This window comes from Triticum aestivum, chromosome 3A, assembly GCF_018294505.1.
Source record: "Triticum aestivum cultivar Chinese Spring chromosome 3A, IWGSC CS RefSeq v2.1, whole genome shotgun sequence".
Lineage (NCBI taxonomy): Eukaryota > Viridiplantae > Streptophyta > Magnoliopsida > Poales > Poaceae > Triticum > Triticum aestivum.
In genome coordinates this window covers 517055364-517072498 of record NC_057800.1, presented here as the reverse complement: position 1 = coordinate 517072498, position 17135 = coordinate 517055364, and the positions used below count along the sequence as shown (strand labels likewise).

Sequence of the window (17135 nt, the reverse complement as noted above, 5' to 3'; positions counted from 1 at the left end):
GAGTTGCTTGGGTCGTCCAGGAGCTATTTGAGGAGACTGGTTGTTATTGTCCTTGATTTGGACACTTCCCTGACCTTCCTCTCTTTCTTCTCCCGCAACTGGCTTGGGATCCAACAGCAAACGCCTGAAATTGTCTTGGATCTTGTCAAAAAAAATCTGCATTGTGGCGAAGTTTCTGTTCACTGTCGCTTGGAATTGCTGAAACTCTTTGCGATCTTCTTCTCTGTCACGCTGCAGCGTCTTGATGTCCAACTCCAGTGACTCAAGCTGTAATTCAGCCGTCATGACCGAATCAACCTAACCCGTCATCTTGACAGCTTCAGCACGTCGCCTCAGTGGTAGGGAGGGAGGGAATTCTCTTCGTCGCGCCTACGCCGCCGCCTGCGCCCGCCTCCGCTGATACACGGTCAGATCGCAGGAGCTGGGGTTTTACTACCAGAGAAATTCTCCCCGGCAACCAGACTGCAATTCCGACTGTATCCGAATTCTGCCACTCCGGCCGCCTCCAATTTACTCCGCCGCCCGATTCAAGCGTGAAGAGGGATTTTGCGGCCACAACCAACCCCAACACTGCTCAAATCCAACACGCCTCCGAGGAAAGACTGGCCTCTGATACCAATTGTCAGGATCAGAGCTCTGAGCTAAGCAATTTAACTCACACTCAAGGAAATTTAGCCGAGAATTCAGAGAGCGATTAGCTAGGGTTCTTGTTGAAATTGGGGAAAGTTGGTACAGCACGCCACAGGCGGCTAGGGTTTACACCCAAATCACAAAGTCATGCCCTCACATGCACATGGTAGTTGGCTTTATAGCCATTACAAGAAGGGAAAACAAAAGAAAGCCGGAACAGAGCACATGCTCTTGTCGGAGCAGCTACAGCTGTGTCTTAAGCATCGCCCGCCCTTGGATCGCAGATCGACGGAGGAGAGCTGCCCGCTTGATCGAACCGTTATCTTCGATTCAGAGCCACACGATGACAGATCTACGGCTACACTGACTTCCGGCACGCTGGAACAGGGGAATGATATGAACTGGGCCTGACACAATGAGTGCCAGCGTGTAATATGAGTGATATACCAGTTCCCAACTGTAGCGCTATATACACAAGGTACGGTCTGGGATCGCAATAAAGTGCAGCCATATTGCCGCTCCTATTTGTGCCATCGTGTTGAGATCCGATGCCAAACTCGGCACAGGTCCAAGTTTCTATGCACTGAGCTCGTACTACACAACATGTGCATGCGTCAATGGATGCATCCTCATGCATGCTTGGCCCCGCTCATTTCAGGTGAACAGTGCATGAGATCTATACATATTTAATGAATTTTGGCCTCACATAGTACATGAACGGCTCGTCCCTAATTTTGGCCCGGGCATTTTGTGTTTGTCATGACCTACATGAATTTTGGCCTCGCATAAGTTTTGACCCCGGTATTTAGTGTCTTTAAATGAAGGACCTGCCCGAGTTGTCGTACATCTCTGTGTGCATGACCAATGTTGTTGGCCATGACAACTAGGGGTCTGTGGGAGAACTCTAACCTGGCGATTGATTAATCGAACTGTTAATTTGAAATTCGCCGAATGTGGTGCTTTGTGTGGGATAAGTCCAGTGTTTCCACCGTTAAAAATTGTACAACTGTACAACGATGTTGTATAAACTGTGCAGGGTTGCGTGTGCTGTTGTAAACGTCTTGGGCAGTTTTGGATTGATCTCATGGCTCTATCTGTCAGTATCATGTAGGAGTATCTGTTAGCAACTTAGCGTGAGATCAATCCTAAATAGCCGGGGGTAAGTCGAGAAGGGCCATCTGGTCTGATCAAAACAGATGGTTACAGTGCTACGTACCGGACGAGTGTCGGGGCAATTAGTACGTCTGATGGTTAGTAATGGAAATAATTAAGTTTCATAAACAAAAAATTACTTGCGTAAACCCGGTTAAAACTGTATGCATGTAACTGTGTTGCTCATATAACACTGCACGCCGTCTGTGATTAGTCCCATGTGATTAGCTAAAGTGCCGCAAGTGAATACCAACTAATGGTTGCATAAACATCTATGAAAAAACTTCTACATGGTCAACTTATATGTGCAGAAGAATTATTTTGCTCAACCACAACCAGACAAATAATCCAGCCGAGCGAGTTGGCAAACTTTTCTGTGCCCTGACCCGTGCCTGAAGTTGGTACAAGATGCAACATGTTCTAAAATGCGGGATACTATGGTGCTTGCTCGCGGGACATATGTTGCGCATGCAGGAGGAATCCAGGACCAAGCCTGTTGGATTATGGGGCCAATACAGCCTGGTGAATAACAAACACAACGCTTCTATACATTGTTCCATAAATGCTAGATGATGATCCACACGAAACCGAATAGTGAGGATATACATACCACTAGACGCCGTGCACCAAAGAAGCTTTTCGGCCCATTTATCTCCTTTAAGCGGCTCTGCGCAGCCAGTCTAAGGGTGAGAGTTACTGAGGCTTCACAATGCGGTTGGGCAACAAGTGCTTGGTCTGCGATAGGGTGTTGCTCGAGGCAAATCTGTGCCACTCAAGGTTTTAGGCTGGCGTCGACAAAAGGTGACAACCTCGGATGTCAATGCTAGGGTTTAGTTCTTTGGCCGGAGCCGACAATGGTGACAACCTCATATGTTGTTACCTTGTTGGAGGCGTCAACTACTTGCTGGGAGTCAAAGTTGGTGAAGCAAGTGTGACGAGGATGGCATTGCGAACGGCATCAACTGGTAGGGTTTGCAACAACATATGTTGAGTTTGGACTTGCTTGTGTTGTCATGACTCAGTGTATTAACGGTGATCTTTGCCTAGTTTTAGCTAGGTACTGTGCCCGTTGTGCTTGTTTCCTTAATTAAATTTGTATAGAATGGCAAAGTTCCTGCCCGTGCTTCAAAAAAAAATGAATCAAAAAAGTCCTCAAAGAGTTTAGCAATTTAGATCTAGGAAGAGTCTTAAAGGCAAGTACAGTAGTCTCCCCATTGCTTCTTTGGTACTTGCAGGGAAATGTGGGTTTCAGAATCAAGCATAATGACGCTGCACTACTGGTGGCTGCTAATGAGTAAATATTGCCGCGCGCGGAGGAAACCTCTCGAACATGCTCTCGCCTTCCCCCGCTCCGGGGCTGGCGACCACCAACTCGGCGACGTCCACTCCGGGCTCGCCGACCACCCTCTCGCCCTCCAACCCTCGCCGTCGCTGGTGCCTGCCTGGCTCGGTCGACACGGCAGAAGCCCACATCCGGGGTCTGCTCACCGCGGCCGCCGCGGCTCGGCTCGAGGGATCCGCCGGATCTGCTGGTTCCTTCGGTTCCTCGCGGGCCATGCGCCGCTTTGAAGTGGGTGAATCGAGCCGGCAGGCCTCGCTCAGGTCTGTGCAGGTTGCGCCGCATTCATTGCCTGCGCCGGCCTCCCCTCCGCCCCTACGGGCTACCACCTGCGCCCCTCCCGGCCGCCTGGCCTCTGCGCCGGCCTATAGCGGCCGCCTTAAATCCATCGTCTGCGCGCCCTCAGCTCTCGCCATTAACTCGCGGTCTCTGCGCTCCACCCCCTCCGCCTCCCCTTGCGCCTCGCCCCGCCAGCCGGGTTTTGGGGACGACTCGGTCCACTCTTCCCCCAAATGGCAGCAGGTGGTTTCGAGGCGACGTCGGCGTGCGCCGCCCGTACCATCTCCGAGCGGCCGTGGTTATGGCCGCCGCGGCTCCCCCGAGGCCCTGCGCTTGGCACACCAGCGGCGTGCGTTCCTTCTTAAGGAGGTTCCGGGGCTGCTGCCTTCGCTGCCTCGCCCCTCGCCACCGTGCCATTGACTGTCGTGACCCAGTGAGGTGCGCGGACTGCTGGTGTTTTGGCCACCGCGCCCGCTCCAAGCTCTGCTCCTTTGGCCGCCCCAGCAAGGTCACCGCGCCTCTCGCCACCCCACCACCGCCGCCTCTGTCTCGCTGCCTGCCGCCTCTGCCACCATCCCCTCGCCGTCAGCCCGCGTCGGCGGCCACCCACCGCTCCCTTCCACCGCCACCCCCAGGGCCCCGACCCCCTGCTGCCATGGCGTATCGCCCTGGCGAGGGCTCGCAGCGGCCTGGCGCTGGCACCACCTTCTCCATCTGCACCCCTGCCATGGAGGAGGCCGCTCGCCACCTTCGCGCCTCGGCGGTTCTGGTGACCATGTCCGAGCCGCGGCGCGACATCAACCCCCAGCTCATCGCCAAGGCCCTGGAGCGCGACCTCAACATCCCGTGGGAGGAAATGCACGTCTCCAAGCATTTCCCTGAGGACTTCCTGGTGCGCTTTGCCCACGCCCGTCACCGGGACGTTGCCATCGACGCCGGTGTGGCGTCCTGCCGTGGGGTGGCGCTCACTCTCGCGCCTTGGTCGCCAGGCGCGCGCGGGCACCAGCGCGCGTGGCGCTTCTACTGCCGGCTGGCTGTGGAGGGGATCCCGGTTCAGGCCTGGACCAGGGATGCCGTGCAGGATGCCATCGGCCGCTCCTGCTGGGTCGAGCGTCTCGAGCGTCAGTCCACGTCCCTCTCCAACACCTCCTGCGTTTTCGCATGGGTCTGGGCGTGGTCACCTGACGACATTCCGACGGCGAACGGCTACTCCATCATCGACCGCCCGGTTGACGGGCGCGGCAGGCCGGCTCTGCCAGAGGGCTGCCCAAGGGAAGAGGAGGGGCTCCGGGGGCCGCAGTTCCCGGTGTTGATTCATCTGGACCGCACCCGGGACTTCTCGCCGCTCGAAGACCGCCCCCATGGCGCTCCCCAAGACTGGCCCCTCAACGATCAGTTCCGCTGGGCCAAGGGCACGGAAGACGGCAAGGCTGGCACGGGCACTCGCCGCTCGGCGCCGGCGGCCGCTGTGCAGCCCAGGCCCAGGCCCCGGGACGATGAAGATGAAGACGGTGCTGGCAGGCGCGGCCGCCACCGCCGCACGTGCTCGCGCTCTGCCTGGTCGGGCGGCATGCTGGGCTGCCGCTCCGCTGACGTCGCGCCGGGCGGCCAACGTCGTCATCGCGACGGCGGACGGGGCCGTCACGGTCGTCGCCACGACGCGTCCATCGAGGATGCGCTGTCGGGGCGCTGCCGCAGCCTGAGCCCGCTCACTAACGCGGCCCATCGCAGCCGCTCCCACTCCCGTGACCAGAGCCGGTCCCCGCGCTTGGCAGCTTCCAAGCTGGGTGGTGACAGCGCGCTTGGTTCCCCGCGCGGCTGCCTGCCCCCAAGTGGCGCGCTGCCCCAAGCCGGGCTGCTGCAGGTGCTCCAGGGCGCACTGGCCTTGCCTGCCACTGCCCATGACGGTGCCCTCCCTAGCATCCCTGTCGCCTTCCCTACCGAGCCCGAGATGGCGCCTTTTCGCGAGGAGGTGGACCTGCTCTGGAGCGAGCTCACGCGTTCTGACCCGCAGCTCCTGGAGCTCGACGCCATTTCGTCCTGGCTGCCGGGCGGGCAGGCCATGCAGCTAGGCGACGCTGCTGCCGTCTGGCAGCTCGGGCACCAGACCCATCCACTTGCCGCCTCGTCATGGGCGGAGCTCTCGGAGATCGAGCTAGGCCAGGCTGCGGGGGAGGCCGAGCTGGGGCCGGTGGTCCACGACGCTGCCGGCCTGGCAGGGGAGCTGCGGCTCAAGCCGTGGCCCTCTCTGGGCTACCTTGTCCCGGCGCCTTCTGAGCCCCTCTGCCTGGAGCCCGTTCAGGAGCTCACCTGGCCTGTGGGCCCTGTGGTCCACGGGGCGGAACGGCTCTTTCCGCTGACCAGCTTGCAGTCCAGCTCCAGGGCCTGGAGGTGGACGCTGCTACCACCTTCCTCAACAAGGTTTTCAGTCTGCTCCCCCTTCCATCATGGGGGCGCCGCCTTGCCTGGCGCCTGCAGTCGTGCCACCAGAGAAGGAGGCTGCGCCGATGATGATCCAGACGCCAGCCGCCCCAAGGCGCTCAAGCACCAGGACTGCTAGCAAGGCGATGGCCGGCCTCACGCAACAGCAGAAGGCTGAAGCTAGGCTCGCCAAGAAGCTTGAGTTCATCAACGATGCTGCTGAATTCAACCCGAAGATCCGTCAGCGCTACACCGATCGCTTCAAGGCCCCGCTTGGCAACCTCACCGCGCGTCTGGCCAAGGCTGCCGGGGTGCGGTCTGCGGCGGCCATCAACTTGCCGGAGGAAGATCTGCTGGAGCTGGCTGGAGAAGCCGCTTGATCCACAGTAGCGGCTATCTGGGGCCCTGTAGTTTCTTATGTTAGTTCAGTTTCAGTTTCAGTCCATGTGTTGTGGTAGCTACCGCGCCGTCTTCGGACCGCGTCGTAGGCCAGTCTGTAGGATGTTGCGACCTCGCCGGGCGTCCGTGTTGTCTCACCGGCAGTATCTGTTTGTTCTTGTTGGCTGCGTTGCTCCTCGTTTGAGCATGCGAATGAAAAAGGGCCCCTATTGTGTTCCCTATGAGTAGTCTCTCGCTTTTAAGCTGGAATGCGCGTGGTCTCAACGACCGTGCGTGACGCTGGGGGGTGCGATCACTCGTGGAGCAAACTAGATGCTCCTTCCTCTGCGTTCAGGAGACTAAAAGGGAGGAACTGTCCCCCGCTTTGCTTCAGGAAATCACCGGCCCAGGTCTTGATGGTTCGATTGTGCTGCCGGCAATCGGTACAAGGGGGGGTGCTCTGCTTGCTTGGGATGCTTCACGCTTCCAAGCTACATCACTCGATGTCTCGGCTTTCGCAATCACCGTCTGGGGATGCCTCATGGACCTTGACTACAGTGTATGGGTCGTCAGATGATCAAGTCAAGCCTCTCTTCCTCGCTGATCTTGCCCACATCCACGGCCTTGTCTCAGGGCCATGGCTCATTATCGGTGATTTCAACCTGATCTATGAGGCGCGGGATAAAAGCAACGCCAACCTCAATCTGCGGTTGATGGCAAGCTTTCGGGCAGCACTTAACAACAGTGACCTCAAGGAGATTAAGTTGGGGGGCGCCGCTTCACATGGTCAAATGAGCAGGACAACCCCACCCTTGTGCGCCTCGACAGGGCTTTCTGCACCGCCGACTGGGACCTGCAGTTTGGCGCTGCCTCTCTGCAGCCGCTGGCCACGGCCATGTCTGATCATTGCCCGCTTCTTCTGTCGTGCGAATCCTCGTTGCCAAAGCGTGGCCGGTTCCGCTTCGAAGCTTTTTGGCCGCACATCTCGGGGTTCAAGGATGTTGTCACTGCTGCCTGGAATGCGTCGGGAGGCCGGGGCAGCGCCCTCGTCAGGCTCAACAAGAAGCTCAAGAGCACGGCCAAGGCCCTGAGAATTTGGCAAAAACATCACATTGGCAATACCAAGCTGCAGTTGCTAATGGCACAAGACACAGTGCTGTTGCTCGACACCGCGCAAGATCGCCAGTTGGAGCCAGATGAGGTCGCGCTTCGCAAAGATCTTAAATCGCGGATTCTTGGTCTTACGGTCATTGAGAGAATCAAAGCTCGCCAGCGTGCCAGGGTCAATACATTGAGGGCTGGAGATGCGAACACCAAGTTCTTTCACATCAAGGCCAATGCTAGGAGGCGCAAAAACTTCATTGCTTCTCTCTCCTCAGATGCCGGCTTGGCAACGGAGCACGGGCACAAAGCGCAGATCGCCAAATCCTTCTTCGATGGCCTAATCGGTAACCCGGGCACTGTTGGCTCGGTTTTCAACTGGGAGGCGCTAGGGCTGCCTACGATCGATCTCTCTGAGTTGGAAGCGCCATTCACCCGTGACGAGATCAAAGCGGCCATCGCCGACCTGCCTGAGGACCGTGCCCCCAGTCCGGACGGCTTCTTGGGCTCGTTTTACAAGGCGGCGATGGATATCATCCTGGACGACCTGCTGCTCGCCTTCCAGCAGCTCCACGGTCTGAACCGCGCCGGGCTTCACCTGCTAAACGGGGCACACATCGTGTTGCTGGCCAAGAGGGACGGGGCCGCTTCCATGTCGGATTTCAGGCCAATCAGCCTCCTTCACAGCGTGGCAAAGCTTTTCATGAAAGTGCTCGCGATGAGGTTGGCCAAGAGGATTGACGCGCTCATCTCCCCGGCACAAAGTGCGTTCATTAAGGGGCGGTGCATTCAGGACAACTTCTTGTTTGTCCAAGGAATGGCGAGGCACTTCCATCGAACAAAACGCGCCTCCATCCTCCTTAAGCTGGATATTGCTAAGGCCTTCGACACGGTTTCTTGGCCCTACCTGCTGGACATGATGAGGGCTCGAGGATTCGGGCGCCGCTGGTGCAACTGGATCTCCATGATACTATCCTCCAGTTCTTCCCGGGTGCTTGTCAGCGGAATACCAGGGCAAACGATCCGCCACCATCGCGGGTTGCGGCAAGGGGATTTGGCCTCTCCGTTCCTGTTCATCCTTGCCATGGAGCCATTGCAGAAGTTGCTCGACTTGGCAGTACAGGATGGCCTACTCTCGCGGCTTGGGGGACGGATTCCCAGTCTGCGCGCCTCTCTCTACGCGGACGACGTCGCGCTCTTCGTCAACCCGATACGCCAGGAGCTGCATGCAACGCATCTGATCATGCGCGCGTTTGGGCAGGCCACGGGTCTCGAGGTTAATTTTGCCAAGAGTACTGCCATCCCTATCAGGCCGAAGCTCTTCGCGGTGGATCATGTTATTGAGCCGCTGGGTGCGAACCGCGCGGGCTTGCCATGCCGCTTCCTTGGGCTGCCGTTATCCCTCCGCAAGCTCAGAAAGGTGGAATTGCAGCCGCTTCTGGACAAAATCCTAGCGAGACTAGCCTTATGGAAGTTCAAATTATTCATCATGGCCGGTCGGTTAGTGCTACTCAATTCAGTCCTCTCGGCGTTGACCATCTACTGGATGACAGTGCACCACCTGTCGGCCTGGGTGCGCCGCCATATTGACAAGCTTCGGCGGGCTTGGTTATGGCGTGGCCAGGAGTCGTGTCAGGGTGGCCACTGCAAGGTGGCTTGGCCTCGGATATGCAGGCCTCGTGACCTCGGTGGGCTGGGCATTCTAGACCTTGATCGTTTAGGGGCTGCCTTGCGGCTGCGATGGCTGTGGTGGGAGCGCACGGCACCCAGCAAGCCCTGGATTAGGCTGCCTGTGCCCTGCAATCTGGACGAGAGGCTGCTCTTCGCCGCGGCCACTTCGGCCACTGTCAAGGATGGACGTTTGGCATCGTTTTGGATGGACAGCTGGCTGCAAGGTGAGGCCCCCTTTTGAATCGCCCCTGAGCTGTTCCAACGAGCCAAGCGCAAGCACAGAACAGTCCGGGACGCACTACACAGGGGTAGATGGGTTGCCGATCTACAAGGCCGTGTCACAAGCGAGCTGCTCCAGGATTTTGTGGCACTGTGGGTTCGGATCAGCGGCGTCAATCTCCAAGATACTGGGCCAGATGAGTTCACCTGGAAGCTTGAGCCGTCTGGCGTCTACTCCACCGTGTCTGCCTACCGCATGCAGTTCGTCGGTTCAACATACTCGCCAATCATGCAAGTCGTCTGGCGTGCATGGGCGCCCGCCAAGATCAAGCTATTCTCCTGGCTCCTCTCAATAAATCGCCTACTCACTGCGGACAGGCTGATGGCCAGGCAATGGCCCAACTCCTACTTTTGTCAGCTCTGCAGGAGAAACCTCGAGACTACCAAGCATCTCTTCTCAGAATGCCCCTAGTCGCGTCAACTCTGGGGGGAGGCTGCTGTTCGCTTCCACATCCCTTGGTTCCATCCTAGTGGCTGGCGGTGTGGTGCGTCCATGGTAGACTGGCTTACCGCGCTCAGCAATGGTAGCGCTTGCCCGAAGCGGGCGCGTTCGATTGCCCTGCTGATCTCCTGGTTTATTTGGCTAGAGTGCAACGGACGCATCTTCAGGGAGGTGGATCGCCCCGTTAGGACGGTTCTTCAACTAGTCAGCGACGAGCTCGCCACCTGGGCGCTGGCTGGGGGTAGTCATCTGATGCGGCGAGAGTAGCGCCATGCGGCAACCCCCTTCAGTTTTTGTTTCTTCTTCTGTTCGTGGCCTTTGCCACCTCCTGTACAGTTAGCGCTCTGCCGCTGTTCCTTCTCATAATGCAAACGCAGTTCTCCTGCGCTTCCTCAAAAAAAAAAGAATCAAGCATACTTCCTAGCCTTGTTTTGATACCAAGATATTTGTTGAACTGGTTGGAAGGAAAGAAGTGGTAGAAAGAACCCCATCAATAATTGGAAAGATGGTTAGGTAATGGAAGACTACAAGAATAAAATGGTACCCATGAAGATATACATCCTACTGGCCTACTGGGGTATCCTAGCCTGGGAAAAAGTCCCACTGAAAAACAAAAGATGACGGTATAAAATACTTGCCAAAATGCCACTCTTTTACACCACTGCAAAAGGAGTAGTTTTACGTTTTGATACTGTGGGGATCTTACAAGGTAGGGGTATCTACAGGCATGCATGAAAATCAGTTTCTCATTTGAAGCACAGAACCTCAATTTCCAAATAAAATACATTTTGTCTTGAGATCTTCACTATTTTTCTGTTAGTAGATCTAGAAGGAATAATGTCGAGGCATGTAGCAGGATAGAGCAGGATCATCATCCTACCTCTTCATGGCTGTCAAATTTGTCGGGTCACTTCTTTGCAATTTGCTCGAAGAAGTCATCACTTGGGGTAACAGGAACAATATAATTTCCAAACAGAGAATCAAAGCTTTTGAAGCTTCCCAGGCATCCCTCGTGCTGTGCTTGAAGGACAGCAAATCTCTTTGCCTCTCTAACTTTGTTGAGATCCACTCTTGCTAGCGGTGTACCTGAAACCTGGAAAAGTGGTGTTAACATCAAGAAAGGATGTTAGGATAAATCAAGAAATAGGAGAGAAGGTATCAGTTGCCAATCAACGTATCAGGAATTTGAGCATACCGATGAATTGGATGATGCCACCACTTTGTCCTTATCAATAGCAGTTTGAGAAGGAGGTCTGCTCCTGTGTTCCAAAGCACAACAAACAAATATTTACCATACTAGACAAGAAAGTAAAGTGATGACAAATTACAGTCAGCAGCAAGGCATGGCTGCTGTAGTCCACGGCAACAAAATCGCTGCTCTTAGTAACTAGTGAGTGCAAAGCAACAGTGAATTGCAATAAAGAATGGGTAAGGAGTAAGAGATCAAATGCACAATTTTCTGTATGGTACAAAATATTTTCATGGTGACTGTCAGGGCATCAAGTCATCAATTCGCACACGGTTGGTGTTATTCTCAATTCAGGCAACTTATGAGGTACTACCCTTCTAGTGCATTCAGGTTGATAATGTCATTGAACGAAACACTGACAACCAGATACAGGCACACAAGGTAAAGTACTAACTGAATAGCTAGTTTGGTGCAATGATTTAATGGCCGCAATGACTTGTAATAGCTATATACAAAGGATCTATAGAACGTGAGATTGACTGCACCACGGTTTCAATTATGGTGCATGCTTGGAGGAATAGAATGAACAAACCATGATTGAAAGAGTGATAGAACATCGTCCCAAAGAATTCACCACTGGGACATGAGAGCTACTCTTTCTGTCATCGAATTACCCACTTCCTCACTCAATTGTGGACGATACCAAACATTGCCTGAAAATTTATATGTCCAGGACAGAAATGCAAAAGGGCCCAATATTCGCCTCAATCAACAAGGACCCATGGGAATATCGAGACTTTTGCCGGAAAATAGATAAACAAGCACATTGCCACATTCCAAAGGCCCTTTCAAAGAACACCAAAACCTAACGTACAGCGATGCTCGTCGACAGGATCAGCTAGTCGGCAGGCCAGTCCCAGTCCCGAATCTTTACCTAAAAGAACACTACACCTGTAGCCACCCCACACCACTGGCACGCCCCACAACCAAGGTCGGAACCTTTGCGATTTCCTCCCAAAACTAAAGGACGGCGCAGCGCGATCGTGAGGGATTAGGCAAATATCCACCAGATTGGGTTGTTGGAAGCACGCGGCAATCACGCTGAGGATAATTGAAAGGGGCGCGAGGAGACGCGCGCTGGGTACCTCCGAGACGGTTCGATCTTCCGCCGCTTCGGTGCCGGCGGCTGCGCCGGCGCCGGGGAACCAAGCTCCGCTCCCTCCGCCGCCATGCCTCGACTTCCAGTCTACTTGGTGGTTCGCAGGCCTGAGCCCACAAATACTTGTTCGTCGGGCCGAAACATAAGGCCTACAAAATGAGTGTTGGGCCTTAGAAACCGCCTCTTTGATAAGTGGGGCCCAATAAATTCAGTAACACATGAGTTGCGAATGTAATGCGGCTCTCCGACAGAAAAAAGATCGAGAACATTTTTTTTCACTCTAGATATATGTAAATTGCCTATTTTTAAAATTTGGGAAAATCAATTTCCTAACTGTTGAATCTTTTGATAAGACTAGCACAATTGCCCGTGCATTGCAACGAGAGAAAAGAAAACCTCAATCTTAATAAAAATGGTTCTAGTCCCCACACAGATACACACCCGACCTTTTCAACATGGCGGAGAATTACTAATAGTATAAACCGTGAATGTGAAATATTAATAAACCTTAATTTTCTAGTTCAAGTTTAATAGTGCCAAAAATAGTTACAAAGGCATGCATTGCTTTGTACATATATTGATAGCTGTAGAGTATGTATTGCTGGTGCGGATTTTCAAGCTCAGTGCGACATCGACCGCTTCTCATCGTCTCCCTTTTCTTCGAGATGAAGGAAATATGCTCTAGAGACAATAATAAAGTTGTTATTTATATTTCCTTATATCATGATAAATGTTTATTATTCATGCTAGAATTGTATTAACCGGAAACTTAGTACATGTGTGAATATATAGATAAACAGTGTCACTAGTATGCCTTGATAACCCATAAGTATAGGGGATCGCAACAGTTTTCGATAAGTAAGAGTGTCGAACCCAATGAGGAGCTAAAGGCAGAACAAATATTCCCTCAAGTTCTATCGACCACCGATATAACTCTACGCACGCTTGATGTTTGCTTACCTAGAACAAGTATGAAATTAGAAGTATTTTGTAGGTGTTTTTGGATAGGTTTGCAGGATAATAAAGATTGCGTAAATAAAAAGTAGGGGCTGTTTAGGTAAAGACACAACTAGGTTAGTTTTAGTAAAGAGCTTTTTGTTACGAGAAAGTTATTTGTCCCTAGGCAATCGATAACTAGACCGGTAATCATTATTGCAATTTTATTTGAGGGAGAGGCATAAGCTAACATACTTTCTCTACTTGGATCATATGCACTTATGATTGGAACTCTAGCAAGCATCTGCAACTACTAAAGATCATTAAGATAAAACCCAACCATAACATTAAAGTATCAAGTCCTTTTTATCCCATACGCAAATAATCTACTTACTCGGGTATGTGCTTCTGTCATTCAGGCCACCCACCATAAGCAAATCATGAACATATTGCAAACCCTACAGCGGGAATCCCTCACGCTTGCTCGACACGGAGAGCACCATAGGACAGCACCAATAATAAAACATGCAACTCAAACCAATCACGATCATCAAATAACCCATAGGATAAAACGGATCTACTCAAACATCATAGGATAGCCATACATCATTGGGAAATAATATATAGCGTTGAGCACCATGTTTAAGTAGAGATTACAATGGGTAAAAGAGGGGTTACACCGCTGCATAGAGGGGGGAAGAGTTGGTGATGATGGTGATGAAGTTATTGGTGAATATTTCGGTGATGATGATGGCCCCCGGTGGCACTCCGGTGCCACCGGAAGCGAGGGGGAGAGAGCCCCTGTAACACCCACGATGCAACTATATCTCCCACGTGTCGGAGCACGACTTAGAGGCATAACCGCATTGTAGGCATGTCACAAGAGGGGTAATCTTTACACATCCCATGTACTGAATAAGAAAGAGGTACAGAGTTGGCTTACAATCGCCACTTCACACAATACATGAATATAACATTACAACATCCAGAAAACAAACAAGGTCTGACTACGGAACCAAATAATAAAATAAGACCACCCCTAATGCTAGATCCCCGATCGCCCCGACTGGGCTCCACTACTGATCAACTGAAAACGAAACAACACAATGAACACGGTCTTCATCGAACTCCCTCTTGAGCTCGGTTGCGTCACCTGCACGGGTATCATCGGCACCTGCAAGCTGGTTTTGGCAGTATCTGTGAGTCACGGAGACTCAACAATCTCACACCCTCGCGATCAAGACTATTTAAGCTTATGGGTAGGGAAAAGGGGGGTAGTGAGGTGGAGCTGCAGCAAGCACTAGCATATATGGTGGCTAACATACGCAAATGAGAGCGAGAAGAGAAGGCAAAGCACGGTCGTGAACTAGAAGTGATCCTGAAACTACTTACATTCAAGCATAACTCCAACACCGTGTTCACTTCCCGGACTCCACCGGAAAGAGACCATCGCGGCTACACACGTGGTTGATGCATTTTAATTAAGTTAAGTTTCAAGTTCTCTACAACCGGACATTAACAAATTCCCATCTGCCCATAACCGCGGGCGCGGCTTTCGGAAGTTCAAAACCCTGCAGGGGTGTCCCAACTTAGCCCATCAAAAGCTCTCACGGTTAACGAAGGATATTCCTTCTCCCAGGACGACCCGATCAGACTCGGAATCCCGGTTACAAGACATCTCGACAATGGTAAAACTAAACCAGCAAAGCCACCCGATGTGCCGATAAATCCCGATAGGAGTGCACGTACCTCGTTCTCAGGGCAACACCTGATGAGACTAGCTACGAGTAAAACCAACCCTCAAGTTTCCCCGAGGTGGCCCCACGGGCAGCTCAGTTCGGACCAACACTCAGAGGAGCACTGGCCCCGGGGGGGGGGGGGGATTAAAATAAAGATGACCCTCGGGCTCCGGAAACCCAAGGGAAAAAGGCTAGATTGTTAGTGCAAATGGTAAAACCAAGGTTGGGCCTTGTTGGAGGAGTTTTATTCAAAGCGAACTGTCAAGGGGTTCCCATTATAACCCGACCGCGTAAGGAACGCAAAATCAAGGAACATAACACCGGTATGACGAAAACTAGGGCGGCAAGAGTGGAACAAAACACCAGGCATAAGGCCGAGCCTTCCATCCTTTACCAAGTATATAGATGCATTAATTAAATAAGAGATATTGTGATATCCCAACATGTAAATCATGTTCCAACAAGGAACAAACTCCATCTTCACCTGCAACTAGCAATGCTATAAGAGGGGCTGAGCAAAGCGGTAACATAGCCAAACAACGGTTTGCTAGGACAAGGTGAGTTAGAGGCTTGACATGGCAATATGGAAGGCATAATAAGGCATGTGGCAGGTATCGTAGCATAGGCATAGCAAAAGAGTGAGCAACTAGCAAGCAAAGATATAAGTGATTTCGAGGATATGGTCATCTTGCCTACAAAGTTCTCCGAGAAGACGAAAGCTTGATCCTCGAAAACGTACTCAACGGGTACCTCGAACACGAACTCATCTCCCTGCTCTACCCAAAACAAGAACACAAGCAAAGGAAACCACAATCAACCACGGGGCAATGCGCAAAAAAACATGATGCAAAACATGGCATGATATGCGGGATGTGGTGTGCAATGCATATGCATACTCCGGAAGGGCAAGATAGAATCAGGCCTCAACTTGGCAAACCAAGTGCGCCGCTGGAAAGATGAGTTGATTTCGGTTGAAATCGATATAAAGATCACCGGAATCGGATGCACGGTTTGGAAATGGTAAGCAAAACAATAATGGCACAAAGCTGCGATTAACAGCACGGTGCCATCTAAATGCATCAAGAAAAATAAGCTACTGCACTCTAACATAGCAACAAAGCACAGGGCAGTGATCCACTCAAGATGCTTGACAAAAGATAAACACTGAGCTACGGCTAAATCACATAATAGCAGGTTCAAATAAGCATGGCTAGAGTGCAAAAGATAATAGCATCTCAGACTTAGTGAAAATAACAACAGGTCAGGAATTAACATCAGGAAGTAAAGTTTAGAGCAAGATAACAACATGCTACAGGAACATATCATGGCAAGGCAAGGCATGGCATGAAACTACTCAAAGCATATAACAAAAGTCCCTTACTGACCATAAGCCAAAAGGGATCAGAAGATACAATGGCAACCATGTAAACATAGCAAATTTCGTAACAGATTCAGACTTAGCAGAAAACTAGACATGGCATAAACAGAATTACGTAGGCATGTTTACGAGCTCGATGCAATCACCACAAGGCATTGCATGACAAACTAAGCATACACCCAGCAAGAAGACATGATCAATAAGCTAACCATGGCAAGAACAATCACATAGCACGCATGGATCAACTACAACAACCTCGGCAAAATTGCTTAACACGTAAACAATCTGCCAGGAACATTTTATAGCAAAAGTAGAGTAGGATTGAGTCATGCTAGGGTGCTCCATAATTGCAAACAAATACATGGATTGATAGAGCATAACAATATCTCAAAATCATCCTTACTGAACATGCTCAAAAGAGGCATGGATCACTCTGTAGCAACAAGAATACATGGCATAAAAATATCATCAGGGAAAATGACACAGAAGAATTCTATGTCCCTGAAATCAGCAACATCACGAGAGCTACTTTGAATGCTTGTGCTAGTCACCACATTGATCACAAAAATACATGGCATACACTCCTGTAAAGTTTGGATCTGTCTCTTGGTCTCCATGGCATGGGAGGGGCGAGAGCCCCTCCGAGATTGGATCTGTCTCTCTGTCTCTCTCTGTTTCTGCGTTCTCAGATTCTACCCTTTCACTGTTTCTTATATTTCCGGAGATCCGTAACTCCAATTGGGCTGAAATTTTAACACGATTTCTATCCGGATATTAGCTTTCTTGCGACGAAAGAAGGGCACCAACCGTCTTACGGGGTGGCCACGAGGGTCAGGGGCACGCCTGCCCCCTGGGGCGCGCCCCTGCCTCGTGGCCCCCTCGGGCATCGTCTCGCGTGGATTTTTCTTCCCAAAAATCATATATATTTCAAAAAAAATCTTCGTCAGTTTTTATCCCATTTGGACTCTGCTTGATATGAATATTCTGCGAAACAAAAAACATGCAACAAATAGGAACTGATACTGGGCACTGGATCAATATG

At 51.9% G+C, this 17135-nt stretch overlaps 1 protein-coding gene across 1 annotated transcript; it reads right to left on the bottom strand.

Moving 5' to 3' along the window:
- Positions 1 to 10326: 10326 nt before the first annotated feature.
- LOC123061950 (uncharacterized) lies at positions 10327 to 12201 on the bottom strand. The gene is made up of 3 exons (XM_044485240.1): positions 12027 to 12201; positions 10888 to 10951; positions 10327 to 10785 (listed from the first exon to the last, which is right to left on the bottom strand). Exons 1-3 carry the CDS (start codon positions 12110 to 12112, stop codon positions 10600 to 10602), a joined length of 336 nt encoding a protein of 111 aa, XP_044341175.1. The 5' UTR covers positions 12113 to 12201; the 3' UTR covers positions 10327 to 10599.
- Between the last annotated feature and the right edge of the window lie 4934 nt (positions 12202 to 17135).

Coding starts and splice junctions, on each gene's coding strand:
- LOC123061950 (XM_044485240.1), bottom strand. CDS start 12,112: ATGGCGGCGGAGGGAGCGGAGCTTGGTTCCCCGGCGCCGGCGCAGCCG. Junction 10,952..12,026: donor AAGATCGAACCGTCTCGGAG/GTACCCAGCGCG, acceptor TTTGGAACACAG/GAGCAGACCTCCTTCTCAAA. Junction 10,786..10,887: donor TGGCATCATCCAATTCATCG/GTATGCTCAAAT, acceptor CCACTTTTCCAG/GTTTCAGGTACACCGCTAGC.